Source organism: Asterias amurensis, chromosome 12 (genome assembly GCF_032118995.1).
Source record: "Asterias amurensis chromosome 12, ASM3211899v1".
Lineage (NCBI taxonomy): Eukaryota > Metazoa > Echinodermata > Asteroidea > Forcipulatida > Asteriidae > Asterias > Asterias amurensis.
This window is the reverse complement of record NC_092659.1, coordinates 18,381,675-18,399,202: the sequence shown is the minus strand read 5'-3', so window position 1 is coordinate 18,399,202 and position 17,528 is coordinate 18,381,675. Positions and strand designations below refer to the sequence as shown.

Here is a 17,528-nt window from a genome sequence, read left to right as displayed (position 1 = left end):
ACCGGGGCGAACCCCTTCTCTGGTCGATAAGTGCACTGGGTTCTTTTACATGCGTTACACAACACCAACGGCTTTACGTCCCATCTGAAGGACGAAGCAATGGTTATGTCTTTGACACAAGTGTCACGGCTTGGGATTCGAACCCACACTCTCTGATCAAAAACACCAGAGTTTGAATTCGGTGCTCGACACTTCCACGCCAAATAAATCTTTTTATAATTTCGTTTATTTGACAAAAATAATACAGATTTTTGTTAAATAAACAAGGCATTGTTCTGATGCTGCTTTCATAACTCTAGATTCAATGCGAGTTTATAGAAACAAAAGTTCAGCATAATAGTGGCTCCCTGTGATTGCATTTGTTTATTTAAACTTGTACTTGACTTACAAATCACATACCGTAAAAATCAAACATTAACTAGTTGTTATCTTTCAGTCAACATGATTATTGTGTACATTGGCAGCTTGATTTGAATAACAACAATGCTGGTTCCAAAAACATGTCCATGTTTGGGGATCTCATGATCGTGCATCGTTGATGACGTAGTGATGGGGGTAGAAGGAGGCCACAGTCGTGAGGTACGGTGTTCCGTAAGATCCACCTATTTCTGTTTGTTTAACATTCGTTCCTTGTTAAATTCGGAGTGGTAAGTGAAATCTAGCCGCACAATAAGCGTGAGGAACGTTGTTTTTAAAGTTGGAAGATCAAGTTTCACAAAACATATCTGCGAATTTTCATTGAAATAAAGGACTATATACTGCACGTACCTTCGCAAAGTCTGCACTAGGCCACATTACAATGTAAAGTCCCTTGTTTCTTATCTCGCATTATTAATAGGGTTTTGGTTTTTCCAGTTGTGTTAAAAATACCATTGCATTTGCGTGTATGGCCAGACAATATCATAATTATTTTCGCTGAACATTCGCATGCAGAAGTAGGGTTTGCAAAGAGCTCCACTTTATTTGAGGAATTTTTAAATTTGTAGTTAAGAATCCATCATTGTTGCCGGCCGGCCATCAGCCACTTTCACAAGTTCTGCGAAGAATATCAACTAACTGTACGCAGTGAGTGAAGATAAGTCACATCTACATCTTCAGGTAAGACGTCAACTTGTACAAGGGTCTTATGTTGACATGACGGACAAGATATAATAACGTAAAGATTGATGGGTGGGACATTTTATAACAACTGATACTATTATGAAACTGGTTTGCGGGAAATAAGTATTTTAAAGGCAGTGGACACTATTGGTAATTACTCAAAATATTTATTGGCATAAAACCTTTCTTGGTGACGTAATGGGGAGAGGTTGGTGGTATAAAACATTGTGAGAAACGGCTCCCTCTGAAGTGCCATAGTTTTTGAGAAAGAAGTAATTTTCCACGAATTTGATTTCGAGACCTCAAGTTTAGAACTTGAGGTCTCGAAATACACCATCTAAACACAGACAACTTCGTGTGACAAGGGCTATTTTTCTTTCATTATTATCTCGCAACTTCGATGACCGATTGAGCTCAAATTTTCACATGTTTGTTATTTTATGCATATGTGGAGATACACCAACTGTGAAGGCTAGTCTTTGACAATTACCAATAGTGTCCACTGTCTTTAAAGGCAGTAGACACTATTGGTAACTACTCAACATAATTTCTAGCATAAAAACTTACTTGGTAACAAGCAATGGAGAGCTGTTGGTATTTAGTAGTATAAAACATTGTGAGAAACGGCTCCCTCTGAAGTGCCATAGTTTTCGAGAAAGAAGTAATTTTCCACGAATTCGATTTCGAGACCTCAGAACTAGATTTTGAGGTCCCGAAATTAAGCATCTGAAAGCAGACAACTTCGTGTGACAAATTTTTACATGTTTGTTATTTTATGCATTTGTTGAGATACACCAAGTGGGAAGACTGGTCTTTGACAATGACCAATAGTGTCCAGTGACTTTAATTGGGAACAGCAGACGCTCTTGTATCGAAACCGATACGACAATGTGCGACAGATTTGGGTAATTTGATGTTTTAGAAATTTGTTTTGTTTCGTGTTTGTTAAGGGAGAGTACTTCATTAATGCTAACATCTACCAGCACTCTAAAAAACAAAACTTAATGTGGGCCAAGCCCTAGTGATAGTGGGACCAGTTTTCAAGTCAACACAAAAATGTGGGTCAAATAAACATGCAGTTACAAATTTCTGATTCGTTTGACCTGCAATGAGTCAGTCAACTATAAAGTAGGGTTGTCATGTTCGAGTGGTTTAGAGCATCGAATCGAATTCAAGTTGTTGTGGTTAAAGGTACTGGATACCTTTGGGTCAAAGACAGTACTCGCACTTGGTGTATCCCTACATGTGCATAAAACATCAAACCTGTGAAAAGGTTGGCTCAATTGATCATCGAAGTTGCAAGAAAATAATGAAGGAAAAACCCTTGTTGCACAACTTTGTGTGATTTCATATATAGATAATAAAAGGCTGGAGTATTTTATCAGTTAGTGATACATTACCTCTTTCTCAAAAACTACGTTTTCTTCAGAGGGAGCCGTTTCTCACAATGTTTGATACTTACACAGCTCTCCATTGCTCGTTAACAAGTTAACTTTTATGCTGACATTATTATTTTAAGTAAGTACCAATAGTGTCCATTGCATAAGTCATCGGAGTGTGGGTTATTAATTGTGCCTTTAAAGGCAGTGGACACTATTGGTAATTATACTCAAAAAAATTATCAGCATAAAACCTGCTTGGTAACGAGTAATGGGGAGAGGTTGATAGTATATAACATTGTGAGTAACGGCTTCCTCTGAAGTAATGTAGTTGTCGAGAAAGAAGTAATTTCCACGAGTTTGATTTCGAGACCTCAAATTTAGAACTTGAGGTCTCGAAATCAAGCATCTGAAAGCACACAACTTTGTGTGACAAGAGTGTTTTTTCTTCCATTATTATCTCGCAACTTCGATGACCGATTGAGCTCAAATTTTCACAGGTTTGTTATTTTATGCATTGAGATACACCAACTGTAAAGGCTCGTCTTTGACAATTACCTATAGTGTCCAGTGTCTTTACACTCATTTACTTCAGGTAAACTGGACAGCTCATTCTCGTCAAGATGGCCGAAGCTGCACCATTCGCTGAGGACGCTTGCAAGATTAGGAATGTACACATCGAATGCCCAATCTGCCTGAGTCGGTTCAAGGATCCGAAAATCTTGGACTGTCAGCACATCGTCTGCTTAAAATGTCTTCACAAACTTGTAGAACACCAGGATCCGAAGACGGGTTTTATTATTTGTCCTGAGTGCAAACAGCCAACTTCAATCCCAGCTCAGGGAGTGTCGGCTCTTATTAACTGCCTTTTCTTACGCTCCCTTATTGATTACGGCATCATTCCTGAAGGTCCGGAGAAGGACATCAAGCCTCCTGTCTCGACTTGCAAAGGATGCGACGTAGGTCTTGAAGCCGTTTCACGGTGTGTTGACTGTGAAGCGAGTTTCTGCACTGCATGTCTGGAACACCACGTGAAGTTAAAAGGTAACATACATCATCAAATCGTTGATGTCAGTTCGTCAAATGAGCGACGAAAACACAAGGACAAAACGGCGCCAAAGTGCCGGAAACACACTGATATGGAACTGCGTTTTCATTGCGACACGTGTGATTTACTTGTGTGTCTCAAATGTGTAGAGAGTGATCACCGAGCACAAAACCATAAACTAATCAAAATCTCTGAATGCGTTGAATCTCTCCGTCAAGCTGTTAAGGCGGAATTGATGAAGTTCGATGAGTGTCGCAAGCAGTTCCAACAAATGGATATCTCTATCACCAAATCAGAGCAAAGATTACAGCTCATGGTCGAACGGACTCGTGCAGATATTTTGGCTAAGGAAAAAGAGAAAGTCGCTAAATTGAGAAATGAATCTCGTCTCCTTCAAGAAAGCGTCACTAAAATCGGTCAAGAAAGAATGATGGAATTTAAGAGCATACGGAGCAGCAATCACGATAAGATGAGCGTCGGAAAGAAGAATGTAGCTTCAGTCAATGACTTAATGCTGCATCTCGATGACGTTGAGCTGCTGGACTTCAAGCTAAAAATTATGCACAACTTGACATTCCATGAGGAGCTCCAGTTTCAAACAGTGCAGCATAGCAGGTCATTCATCGGGTTCAAAGGTCATGATATCGTCACTAATGCAGATCTCGGTGAATTACTAGAGGAAGAGAAGTGGGAGGTGAAGACAGAGTTTGGTAAAGAAGGGGAAGGTGAGGGGGAGTTCAAGCATGCATCGGAAGTTGCTTGTTTTAGCAATGGTGACATTGTCGTTTGTGACTTCAAAAGGCGGCTATTATCCACGTTTACATCAACGGGTAGTTACAAATCTACTGGTGTTCAAAGTGGAACCGAGGATGGTAAACTAAAACACCCTTACGGTGTTGCCGTGACCTCTAATGACCTGCTTCTGGTTACTGACAGACAGGATGTAAAGGTTTATGATAAAGAACTGCGATATATTCATCAGGACAGATCCTCACATAATCAAGTCGAGGGACAGTCAGAGAGTCAACTCGGTGGAATCGCAGTGGACAAGAAAGATCGGATTGCAGTGGCTGACCTTGGGAGAAAGGTTATATCTCTCCATAATATGGATGGATCCATCATTTCTACAACTCATGCCGAAATAGGCATTCCATGCAGGCTATCTGTAAGCAGCAAGGAGCGACTGATCTTCGGAAACTACGTTAAGTTGAAACTAGTTTGTGTGGATTTCATGGGAAACGAGGTGTTCAATATCAGCACCTCCATTGACGGTAAACCTTTAAAACCTACTGGTGTGTGCTGCGACGATGCTGGAGACATCTATGTGTCTCTTCATTGCGGTAGTACTGTGGGAACCTGTGAGATACATCATTACGATGCATCAGGTGAGCACATCAGCTGTGTAGCTCGTGGCTTGTACAATCCTGAAGGCATGACGTTTACTCCGACCGGTGACCTCATCGTGACTGATAGGCACTCAGTCAAGATCTTGCATCGCGTGTGAGTGTCAATGACGTCATGGTCGAAAAAAAACACAACACATTTTCAAGGCAGTTACAGCTTACAAAGTTAGAAAAAATAATAATTAAACGAGAGACTCTCGGTCATACTCACGAACGTGAATATAGACTGTCATACGGACAATCCACGTAAAAATCGTTATTATTCATATCGTACAAATCGGTTCATGAATCATAAATGATCAACTTTCACATTGATATAAGTCAATTGTGAATTAAAGGTGCAGTTCTACACAAATCGACATGAATAATGCAATGTTGGGCAAATTATAAAGATATAGATCATGTTAAACTGCACCATTAAGGCGACGTCATTTGACAACGATGACGTCATTTGTTTGGGATGTGAATATTTATATCTAACACATCCCGGCTGGAAGACATGCACAGTGTTAAACTTGTTCGCACATGTTTTTGTTTAAATATAATTCTTTGAAAAGTGCTCCTTTAAAGTGACATCATGTGACACTTTATCACGATCAAAATGCGATCTTAAATTTGTAGATTTAACAAATCCTGGCTTCAATAATTGTACATTATTATAGCTCTGGTACAATTCCAGTTCACTATTTAAACCACTTTCACAGTTTCAAGATGATTTTAAGCTTCGCCATTTACATTTGCTTGCAAACAAATTCGCTGAAAAGAATAAGCAAAAAAAAAATAAAAAAATACAAACTAATTATTCAACAATTGAAAGTAACAGCTTATATTATACTCTTCCGACAGGTTGCTATCATTTTGCTTAATAATGTAGTAGTGTTAGTCCAGACATGCCTTGGTAAAACAGCATTGTAGACACGTCTAGTTGTATTTTATTCAATGTCAAGAACTTGTATTTTGCATTTCTTTGTTGTATAATTTTATGGATTCGACTCCTTTGATTACCTTTGTATTTTCACTATTATTAATGGAACGATTTAATTTAAAGAAAATATTCACCTAATAAGTAACTTTTAACGATTGGAAGTAACAGCTGATCTTTATTTTCTTTTAAAGCAACGATACAATTTGCTTAGTAATATAGAGTTTTAGTTCAGACATGTCTTGGTAAAACAGCATAAATGCTAGGGCGCTACCTTTTGACATGATCACATACAGACATGGCAGTAATAATAATTCATTAGTTAGTAAACATATAAGGCTACCTATTATCAGCAATAGTTTGTATTAGCAGAAAGCTTGTAGGCTTTATAATAGACTCTAGTTTTTCTATTCTAATATCGAGAGCTTGTAAAATGCATTCCTTGGTGGTTATGTTATGGATTTATCAGTAGAACTAAAATCACTCAATCGATGACCATTGTATCTTTATTTCTTTGGCTTGTTAAAAAAAAAAAAAAAAAAAACGATTACTGCATTCTCTGTATTTAGTGGCTTGTGGAAATTCCAAATTTTATTATAACTATCAACTGTTTTTGTTTTTAATTTGTTTTTACTTTTGGAGCGGTGTTGTTATGGATGTTTTTGTTAAAACTATATCAAGGAGCTGATTATCAAAATGGTATCATTTTGGTTGGTCTGACCTATAGCCTCTAGTCAAGGCGCACACGGCACCCCCAGAGGTCAAGACCCCCAGAGGTCAAGACCAGTGCTGGTATTTGTTGTTTTCGTGCGTGACATCTGGGGGTGCCGCCGCCGCGTGCGCGTGGACTAAAGGCTAGGTCTGACCATATAACTCTATGGACCATCGATGTAGAATTCTCTTGGTAGAGTGTTATGGCCCTCTACCTATCGGCAGATGTACATCGCCATAATACCACGACCGCAGCGCACTGGGCCCAATGTCATGGCTCTGCTTACCGCCAAATTCTGCGCTTACGATCACGATTCCCCGCTGACGTGCAAGCGCCGAATTTCTGCCTAATAACGTCGATATAATAATAACGCACGCGCAGAAGCCAAAGTTCACCGCTAACCCGTGAAATACGCTTGCCGTAAGCACAAAATTCCCTGCATCCGTAAGCGCCGATTTTGTGCTTACGGTAAGCAGAGCCATGAAATTGGGCCATGTAGTTAGCGATGTCAAAACGAAAGTTGTTGCTTACCAAAATGGCGCCCTTGCCGTCCTTCGCAATGGAGCACTGGTTGCCTATCTTGCGGCTTGCAGCACTATACAATATTGAGAGCAACTATACAAGTCGAGTAGTACGTTGATTCAGCTACCTGGATGGGCAGATAGGAAAAACATGTAGGGGATTAATTCCAATTAGTGTGCCTTTGATGATAAAATGGAAACAGTTAAAGGCAAACCCTTTGGTTTTTGGAATAGTTCGATAGTTTTAATCCATATAAATGTGAATACATACAATAAAACTATCCTAACAGTTTGTGAAAACCGAAAATCCGGAGCGAACAACAATTATGTTCATGCATGAGAAACAATCCCGTTGTAGGTCTGAGAAGATTCGGGGATAAAATCTGATATACTTTGCCATAACCATGATGACTTTGAAGTTAAATGATTCTCAAAAGGTTTTATACTAACAAAATAACTCTGTAATAACCAATAGTTTAATATTAAGAGTGATACAAACGTATGATTTTCATTACAAATGTTTAGAAAGATATTTGGCAACGATGTCCTTACAAAATGTTATACGATTTTGAAAACAAATTTGCAAACTGGTTGTAATTGCTTGTTGTAGTTCTACTAAAGTAAAAATGTTTCCAAAAGTTCAATAATGGTTTAATCAAAGACACAATGCAATCAACCGACTGCAGTTCTTTTAACTTCAAACTTATAAAGCAAATGGTGGTAAACCACACAACATAATAGTGTTTTGTAAAGTGTTCATCTTTTGTGCCACCATAATAATGTCTTGTAAGCTGCACTGTATTTGAATCTGCTTTGCGTGTATTTGAATGTTTTGTAAACAAATTGTGTAAGCTAATATTGTGTTAAGCTAATAATAATCTGTATTACCAATTAATTATCTGTATAAGGAAGTGTGTTTGTTTGTGTCGAGTTTTTTTTTTTTTTTTTTTTATTCATAGCGATGTTTAGCTGCACGTTATACGCGAGCAAATCCGTGACCGCGAACGTAAACAAATTGTGTTGTTTTGGGTGACGTCGCCACTTTGGGCTTATTGCACGCTCACGTATGCGATTAGACGTCTGCGCGCACACGTACGTACCTGACGTGAAAACTTGTTACTTCACGTAGGCTAAAAACGTGAGATTTTAACGACATAATTTTCTGACGTTCACGTTCACGTTTCTCGCGGAACATGCAGCTAAACCTCCTTAATAGACCCTTCCCATAAAATATGTAAATTGCACGTAGCGCGTGCGCACTAACGTTTTGGTTGGCAAAATGAGGGAACATCGCGCTGTTTTGTACACGGCTAATGGGTGAGTGACGCAGACGCGATTGCGCGTCTGCTTAGTGCACAACTCTATGGCGTTTGCCAACCAACAGGGTCTGTACGCATGCGTGAATGTAATTAGCATATTTCATGGGAAGGGTCCATTATATTGTGTGTACGCGCTGCGCACAACTCACAGCCAATGAACGCCTTCATTCGTGCACAATGGCATGAACTACGGCTATTTCATGTTCCACCCAAAACAAAGACACTCGGACAGGGTATGGATTTCGAGAAGGAAAAAAAAAAAAAAAAAAAAAAAAAACACCAGGAAAAAAAAAAGATGTTGGTGTGTCCCGTAGTATAATCGGTATCAATATGATACAGTAATTGGTCAAACTTGCGCAGAGCCTGAGCTTAGTTACCAGTTCGCGGTTCGCCCTTACAGATGATATGGTCCGGGATCTAGATGGGACCTAGGATCCGGTTCAGTTCTGAACCCTGAGTTTCTATAGAGTTTAATTATAGAGTCACGATAAAACAACAGAAGTTCATCCTCTTTCTACGAAAACACGATAATCAGGTTACTCCTTGTACACATATTTTGATCTATATCGCTCGTATTTTAATAAGACCAATATCTGGTCATATCTCCCGTTGAGCTGAACAACTGGACGAGACAATTCGCTACTGTATTTTACATCACGTGTTCGCTAAGAGCGATGAAGACCGTAGCCTGTTCAGTCTGACTGAACGGCGGTCCCTTTAACCGGACTTTTTAGAACTGGAGTTGAAAAATCCATCACTGTTATTTATTTCTAACCATTATGTAAATAAACGTTTGTTTTATATTCATGGATAATAACAATCGGACTGGTTCAGTGACCACGTTTTTTCAAAGATGGAAATACAACTATGATCAGGTGAATTTTGGTTTGAAATGTTTTGGTGCAAATAAGTCTCATTCACGCCAAATAAACCTTAAGTATTTCATTATTTTGTCAATACAGATTTTTTTACATAAGGGAGATATTGTTCTGAGTCTGGATTCTGTGCCAGCGAGGAACAACAAATTGAGGTAAATCTTTGCTTAATAGCTCCCTGTGTTTGCACTTGTTTACCTTTAGTATAAACAAAAATGGCCAGACATGTATTCGACAAAATAGTGCACTGGAGCAGGCCTGTACGGTTTGTGCGATTGACTTACAAAAGCACGTACCGTAAAAATCAAACACAACGGACTCATTCTTGTATTTACCCCACAGTCAGAATGATTGATATTATTCATTGTCGGCTCGATTTGAATATTAACAATGTTGGAACCACAAACATGTCCATATAAGGGATGTCATGATCATAATAATTGATGGCGTTATGACGAGGGTTTGGAGGATAATGTACGGTGTTCCATAACTTCCACCATCTGTTTGTACAGTCATTTATTTATGTGTGATTGTAATCTTGACATTCAGAAATATTCTTGCCTTAGTTTGATACGCTCTTGAAACATGTTAACATCATTGCTCTCTGCCTTGTTTATTTAGGCCTAAGAAACACTTTTATGAAATTTACCAATGAAAATTCTACAGAAATGTGTAAAAAGTCATTTTGCAGTATTATTATTATTATTATTATTATTATTATTATTATTATTATTATTATTATTATTATTATTATTATTATTATTATTATTATTATTATTATTATTATTATTATTATTATTATTATTATTATTATTATTATTATTATTATTATTATTATTATTATTATTATTATTATTATTATTATTATTATTATTATTATTATTATTATTAAGACAATCCAAGGCACTTAACACTGAACTGCAATTGGTTCCATATAGGCCTAGGCCTTCCACAGAAACAGGTAGCCACGGAACTTCACCCAATTGACACTGGGCAGAGCATCATCGGGAAATTAAAAGATTCCTGGTATCTTTCTTGTTCGTTCACAAAGAAGAGCAACCATTATTAATAAAGGATGCATTTTAACCGAGTCAACATTGTCCCATAATAGTATTAATACAAAACAACGATTGGAAGTGGGTTCGTTTCTTGTTAATTTCTGAGCTTCAGGTAACTTCACTCTAGCCAACCAATACGCATGATCAATGATGTGTTAGTTGGGCTTATTGCGAAAGAATAAAAACATCAAGTTCAACAAACACATCTTTGAAAAAAAACTCCAATAAAGGAACATACTGCGCTTGCTTTGGCTGCACTAGGCCACCATAGAATGCATTATAAAGTCCAATTTTCTATTGAGCTTTATTAATAGTGTTTGGGTTTTTCCAGTTGTGTTAACAATAAACACCATTGCATTTGCGTGTATGGCCAAACGTTATCATATATTTCGCTGTGCATTCGCATGAAGAAGTGTTTCTCATGAAGGGTTTGCAATTAGCTCCACTGTATTTGAGCAATTTTTAATTTGTCGTTAAGAATCCATCATTGTTGCCGGCAGGCCATCAGCCACTTTCACAAGTTCTGCGAAGAATATCAACTAACTGTACGCAGTGAGTGAAGATAAGTCACATCTACATCTTCAGGTAAGACGTCAACTTGTACAAGGGTCTTATGTTGTCATGACGGACAGGATATCATAACGTAAAGATTGATGGGTGGGACATTTTATAACAACTGATACGATTATGAAACTGGTTTGCGGGAAATAAGTATTTTAAAGGCAGTAGACACTATTGGTAACTACTCAACATAATTTCTAGCATAAAAACTTACTTGGTAACAAGCAATGGAGAGCTGTTTGTATTTAGTAGTATAAAACATTGTGAGAAACGGCTCCCTCGGAAGTTTTCGAGACAGAAGTAATTTTCCACGAATTCGATTTCGAGACCTCAGAACTAGATTTTGAGGTCCCGAAATTAAGCATCTGAAAGCAGACAACTTCGTGTGACAATGTTTTTTTCTTCTTCCATTATTGTCTCGACGACCAATTGAGCTCAAATTTTTAGTGAAACAAAAATCAGTCAGTAAAACAATCACAGCTCCCAGATTAAAACAAACCGTCACATTGCTTGGAATAAAAAGTCAACTTATTACACTATCTTTACGGAACTATTCATAACAAAAATACGACAGAATTAACTAAACTTATGAAGAAAACAAAACAAAATTACTGGCCAAAACATAACCGCGTTTGAAGATTGTTGTATTGCCATCTTGTTTACATCCTCTAATCAGTTAAACAAATTAACACCTTATTTATGAAATCTTGGGAATGCGCATATTTTCGAGTCCAACAGATTTTACCCAGTGATGTGCTGCCACCTAGTGTCTAGAAGTCTTCATCCATTGTTGTACTCAATCCCTGTATGAACTAACGAACATTAAACTCGTTTACTTCAGGTTAATACTGGACAGCTCAATATTATCAAGATGGCCGCAGCTGCACTTCCCACTAAAACCACTTGCGAGATTAGTCAGGAACTCATCGAATGTCCAATCTGCCTAGAACGGTTCATCGATCCGAAAATCCTGAATTGTCACCACAGCTTTTGCCAAAAATGTCTTCAGAAACTTGTAGACAATCAGAATCCAAAGACGGGTTTTATCATTTGCCCAGTGTGTAAAGAGAAAACTAAAATACCAGATAAGGGAGTGTCGGCTCTTCTCAACAGCTTTTTCTTGAGCTCGCTTATTGATGACGTCATCAATTCTGAAGGTCCAAATCAGCGACCCAAATCTGAATCGTCAAAGTGCCGGAAACACACTGACCAGGAACTGTGTTTTCATTGCGACACGTGTGACTTACTTGTGTGTCTCAAATGTGCGGTGCTCGATCACCAAGCACATACCCTAATCGAAATCACTGAATGCGTTAAATCTCTCCGTCAGGCTGTTACAGCGGAATTGATGAAGTTCGATGAGTGTCGCAAGCAGTTCCAAAAAGTGGATGTCTCTATCAAACATTCAGGGCGTAGATTACAGCTCATGGTCGACCGGACTCTAGCAGAGATTTTGGCCAAGGAAGAAGAGGAAGTCGCTAAACTAAGAAATGCATCTCGCCTCCTTCGAGAAAGAGTCACTGAAATAGGTCAAGAAAGAGTTAAGGAATTTAAGAGCATACGGATCAGCAATCAAGATAAGATGAGCGTCGGCAAGGAGATCGTAGCTTCAGTCAATGACTTAATGCAGCAAGCTGATAACTTTGAGCTGCTGGACCTCAGGCCAAAAGTTATGCACAACTTAGACTTCCACAAAGAGCTTCAGTTTCAAACAGTGCAGCATAGCAGGTCATTCATCGGGTTCAAAGGTCATGATGTCGTCACTGATGCAGATCTCGGTGAAATACTAGAGGAAGAGAAGTGGGAGGTGAAGGCAGAGTTTGGTAAAGAAGGGGAAGGTGAGGGGGAGTTCGAGTGGGCATCGGACGTTGCTTGTTTTAGCAATGGTGACATTGTCGTTTGTGACCACGAAAGGCAGCTATTATCCACGTTTACATCAAAGGGTAGTTACAAATCTACTGGTGTTCAAAGTGGAACGGAGGATGGTAAATTAAAACAACCTTTTGATGTTGCCGTGACCTCTGATGACCTGCTTCTGGTTATTGACGGACAGGATGTAAAGCTTTATGATAGAGAACTGAGATACATTCGTCAGTTCAGACCCTCACAGAATCAAGTCGAGGGACAGTCAGAGCTCAGTGGTATCGCTGTGGACAAGAAAGATCGGATTGCAGTGGCTGACTGTGAGAGAAAGGTTATCTCTCTCCATAATATGGATGGATCCATCATTTCTACAATACATCATGACGATATTGCATACAGGCTATCTGTAAGTAGCAAGGAGCGTCTGATCTTTATAAACTACGTTAAGTTGAAACTAGTTTGTGTGGATTTCATTCGAAACGAGGTGTTCAATATCAGCACCTCCATTGACGGTAAACCTGTAAATCCTAATGGTGTGTGCTGCGACGATGCTGGAGACATCTATGTGGTTGTTCATTGCGGTGGTAAAGTGGGAACCTGTGAGATACATCATTACGATGCATCAGGTGAGCACATCGGCTGTGTAGCTCGTGGCTTGTATAATCCTGGCGGCATAACGTTTACTCCGACCGGTGACCTCATCGTGACTGATAGGAACTCAGTCAAGATCTTGCATCGCGTGTGAGTGTCAATGACGTCATGGTCGAAAAAAAACCCACATTTTCAAGGCAGTTACAGCTCACAAAGTTAGAACAAATAATAATTAAACGAGAGACTCTCAGTCATACTCAAGAACGTGAATATAGACTGTCATACGGACAATCCACGTAAAAATCGTTATTATTCATATCGTACAAATCGGTTCATGAATCATAAATGATCGACTTTCACATTGATATAAGTCAATTGTGAATTAAAGGTGCAGTTCTACACAAATCGACATGAATAATGCAATGTTGGGCAAATTATAAAGATATAGATCATGTTCAACTGCACCATTAAGGCGACGTCATTTGACAACGATGACGTCATTTGTTTGGGATGTGAATATTTATATCTAACACATCCCGGCTGGAAGACATGCACAGTGTTAAACTTGATCGCACATGGTTTTTTTTAAATATAATTCTTTGAAAAGTGCTCCTTTAAAGTGACATCATGTGACACTTTATCACGATCAAAATGCGATCTTAAATTTGTAGATTTAACAAGTCCTGGCTTAAATAATTGTACATTATTATAGCTCTGGTACAATTCCAGTTCACTATTTTAACCACTTTCACAGTTTCAAGATGATTTTAAGCTTCGCCATTTACATTTGCTTGCAAACAAATTCGCTGAAAAGAAAAGGCAAAAAAAAAAATTAATAATACAAACTAATTATTCAACAATTGAAAGTAACAGCTTATATTATACTCTTCCGACAGGTTGCTATCATTTTGCTTAATAATGTAGGAGTGTTAGTCCAGACATGCCTTGGTAAAACAGCATTCTAGACACGTCTATAGTTATTTTATTCAATGTCAAGAACTTGTATTTTGCATTTCTTTGTTGTATAATTTTATGGATTCGACTCCTTTGATTACCTTTGTATTTTCACTATTTTCTTTGAAAAGTGCTCCTTTAAAGTGACGTCATATGTGACACTTGATCACGATCAAAATGCGATCTTAAATTTGTAGATGTAACAAATCCTAATTTCAATAATTGTACATTATTATGGCTCTTATACAATTCTAGTTCATTATTTTAACCATTTCGCCTTTTACATTTGCAAACAAATTCGCTGAAAAGAATAAGCAAAGATAAAAAAATAATACAAACTAATTATTCAACAATTGAACGTAACAGCTTATATTATACTCTTCCGACAGGTTGCTATCATTTTGCTTAATAATGTAGGAGTGTTAGTCCAGACATGCCTTGGTAAAACAGCATTGTAGACACGTCTATAGTTATTTTATTCAATGTCAAGAACTTGTATTTTGCATTTCTTTGTTGTATAATTTTATGGATTCGACTCCTTTGATTACCTTTGTATTTTCACTATTGTTAATGCAACGATTTAAAGGGACACACCGGCTCACCGTTTACGCAATTTAGAGGTGTTGAATAATAAATAATGTTTTTATAGATGGTTGCTATAAAAAAAAATCATCAAAATGTCACGTATTTAGCGAAAAATAAAAAAAAAAACAAAGCGGCAATATAACAAGCTTCCGTTACACGGACTCTTTGAATGTGAATCTTACGTTAGATTTTTCACCATTATTTACATGTTGTAGCGATAATTTGAATACATGATCTTTTTCGTCAATTATTCGTAAATAATTTTGTAAAAAAAAGATTAAAATTTGGTTAAACAAGTAACTTTTAGACGGCTGAAAGTAAAACTAGCCCGGAAGGTCACGTGATTGTTTGTACCACTTTTTGGTTAGAACAATCACGCGACCTGCGTTTTTGTCTTAAAATGGTCAAAAACGCCTAAATATGATGATTTTTTTTAAGGACTGATCTTCTTCATTCCTGGAAGACCGTTGAAGTCTATGTTAGTCTATTTTGTAGCCCAAAATAGCCCAAATTCGGCCGGGGTGTCCCTTTAATTTAAAGAAAATAATATTCACCTAATAAGTAACTTTTAACGATTGGAAGTAACAGCTGATCTTTATTTTCTTTTAAAGCAATGATACAATTTGCTTATTAAAAATGTAGAGTTTTAGTTCAGACATGTCTTGGTAAAACAGCATGAATGCTAGGGCGCCACCTTTTGACATGATGCTCATACAGACATGGCAGTAATAATAATTCATTAGTTAGTAAACACAAGGCTACCTATTATCAGCAATAGTTTGTGTTAGCAGAAAGCTTGTAGGCTTTATAATAGACACTAGTTTTTCTATTCTAATATCGAGAGCTTGTAAAATGCATTCCTTGGTGGTTATTATATGGATTTATAAGTAGAACTAAAATCACTCAATCGATGACCATTGTATCTTTATTTGTTTGGCTTGTAAAAAAAAAAAAAAAAAAAAAAAAAACGATTACTGCATTATCTGTATTTAGTGGCTTGTGGAAATTCCCACTTTTATTATAACTATCAACTGTTTTTGTTTTTAATTTGTTTTTACTTTGGGAGCGTTGTTGTTATGGATGTTTTTGTTAAACTATATCAATGAGCTGATTATCAAAATGGTATCATTTTGGTTGGTCTGACCTATAGCCTCTAGTCAAGGCGCACGCGGCACCCCCAGAGGTCAAGACCCCCAGAGATCAAGACCAGTGCTGGTATGTTTTGTTTTCGTGCGTGACATCTGGGGGTGCCGCCGCCGCGTGCGCGTGGACTAAAGGCTAGGTCTGACCATATAACTCTATGGACCATCGATGTAGAATTTTCTTGGTAGAGTGTTATGGCCCTCTACCTATCGGCAGATGTGCATCGCCATAATACCACGACCGCAGCGCACTGCATGGGCCCAATTTCATGGCTCTGCTTACCGCTAAATTCTGCGCTTACGATCACGATTCCCCGCTGACGTGCAAGCGCCGAATTTCTGCCTAATAACGTCGATATAATAATAACGCACGCGCAGAAGCCAAAGTTCACCGCTAACCCGTGAAATACGCTTGCCGTAAGCACAAAATTCACTGCATCCGTAAGCGCCGATTCTGTGCTTACGGTAAGCAGAGCCATGAAATTGGGCCATGTATGTATATAGCGATGTCAAAACGAAAGTTGTTGCTTACCAAAATGGCGCCCTTGCCGTCCTTCGCAATGGAGCACTGGTTGCCTATCTTGCGGCTTGCAGCACTATACAATATTGAGAGCAACTATACATGTCGAGTAGTATGTTGATTCAGCTACCTGGATGGGCAGATAGGAAAAACATGTAGGAGATTAATTCCAATTAGTGTGCCTTTGATGATAAAATGGAAACAGTTAAAGGCAAACCCTTTGGTTTGTGGAATAGTTCGATAGTTTTAATCCATATAAATGTGAATACATACAATAAAACTATCCTAAAATTTGATATACTTTTCCATAACCATGATGACTTTGAAGTTAAATGATTCTCAAAAGGTTTTATACTAACAAAATAACTCTATAATAACCAATAGTTTAATATTAAAAGTGATAAAAACGTATGATTTTCATTACAAAATGTTCAGAAAGATTTTTGGCTATAACGATGTCCTTACAAAATGTTATACGATTTTCAAAACAAATTTGCAAACTGGTTGTAATTGCTTGTTGTAGTTCTACTAAAGTAAAAAAGTTTCCAAATGTTCAATAATGGTTTAATCAAAGACACAATGCAATCAACCGATTGCAGTTCTTTTAACTTCAAACTTATAAAGCAAATGGTGGTAAACCACACAACATAATAGTGTTTTGTAAAGTGTTCATCTTTTGTGCCACCATAATAATGTCTTGTAAGCTGAACTGTATTTGAATCTGCATTGCGTGTATTTGAATGTTTTGTAAACAAATTGTGTAAGCTAATTGTGTTCAGCTAATAATAATCTGTATTACCAATTACTTATGTATAAGGAAGTGTGTTTGTGTGCGTCGAGTGTTTTTTTTTTTATTTTTTTATTTTATTTATTTATAGCGATGTTTAGCTGCACGTTATACGCGAGCAAATCCGTGACCGCGAACGTAAACTGAACGTAAATTGTGTTGTTTCTGGGTGACGTCGCCACTTTGG

The 17,528-nt window shown here is 37.8% G+C and overlaps 2 protein-coding genes across 2 annotated transcripts; both read left to right on the top strand.

The window, feature by feature from the left end:
* The first annotated feature begins 840 nt into the window (after nt 1–840).
* On the top strand, nt 841–5,046 carry LOC139945535 (uncharacterized). The gene is made up of 2 exons (XM_071942920.1): nt 841–1,098; nt 3,076–5,046. The coding sequence occupies exon 2, from the start codon at nt 3,104–3,106 to the stop codon at nt 5,030–5,032; it is 1,929 nt and encodes a 642-aa protein (XP_071799021.1). The 5' UTR covers nt 841–1,098; nt 3,076–3,103; the 3' UTR covers nt 5,033–5,046.
* A 5,691-nt stretch (nt 5,047–10,737) lies between these two features.
* LOC139945543 (E3 ubiquitin-protein ligase TRIM32-like) lies at nt 10,738–17,349 on the top strand. Its single transcript, XM_071942931.1, has 2 exons — nt 10,738–10,923; nt 11,741–17,349. Exon 2 carries the CDS (start codon nt 11,771–11,773, stop codon nt 13,505–13,507), a length of 1,737 nt encoding a protein of 578 aa, XP_071799032.1. The 5' UTR covers nt 10,738–10,923; nt 11,741–11,770; the 3' UTR covers nt 13,508–17,349.
* Nucleotides 17,350–17,528: the final 179 nt, after the last annotated feature.

Coding starts and splice junctions, on each gene's coding strand:
- LOC139945535 (XM_071942920.1), top strand. CDS start 3,104: ATGGCCGAAGCTGCACCATTCGCTGAGGACGCTTGCAAGATTAGGAAT.
- LOC139945543 (XM_071942931.1), top strand. CDS start 11,771: ATGGCCGCAGCTGCACTTCCCACTAAAACCACTTGCGAGATTAGTCAG.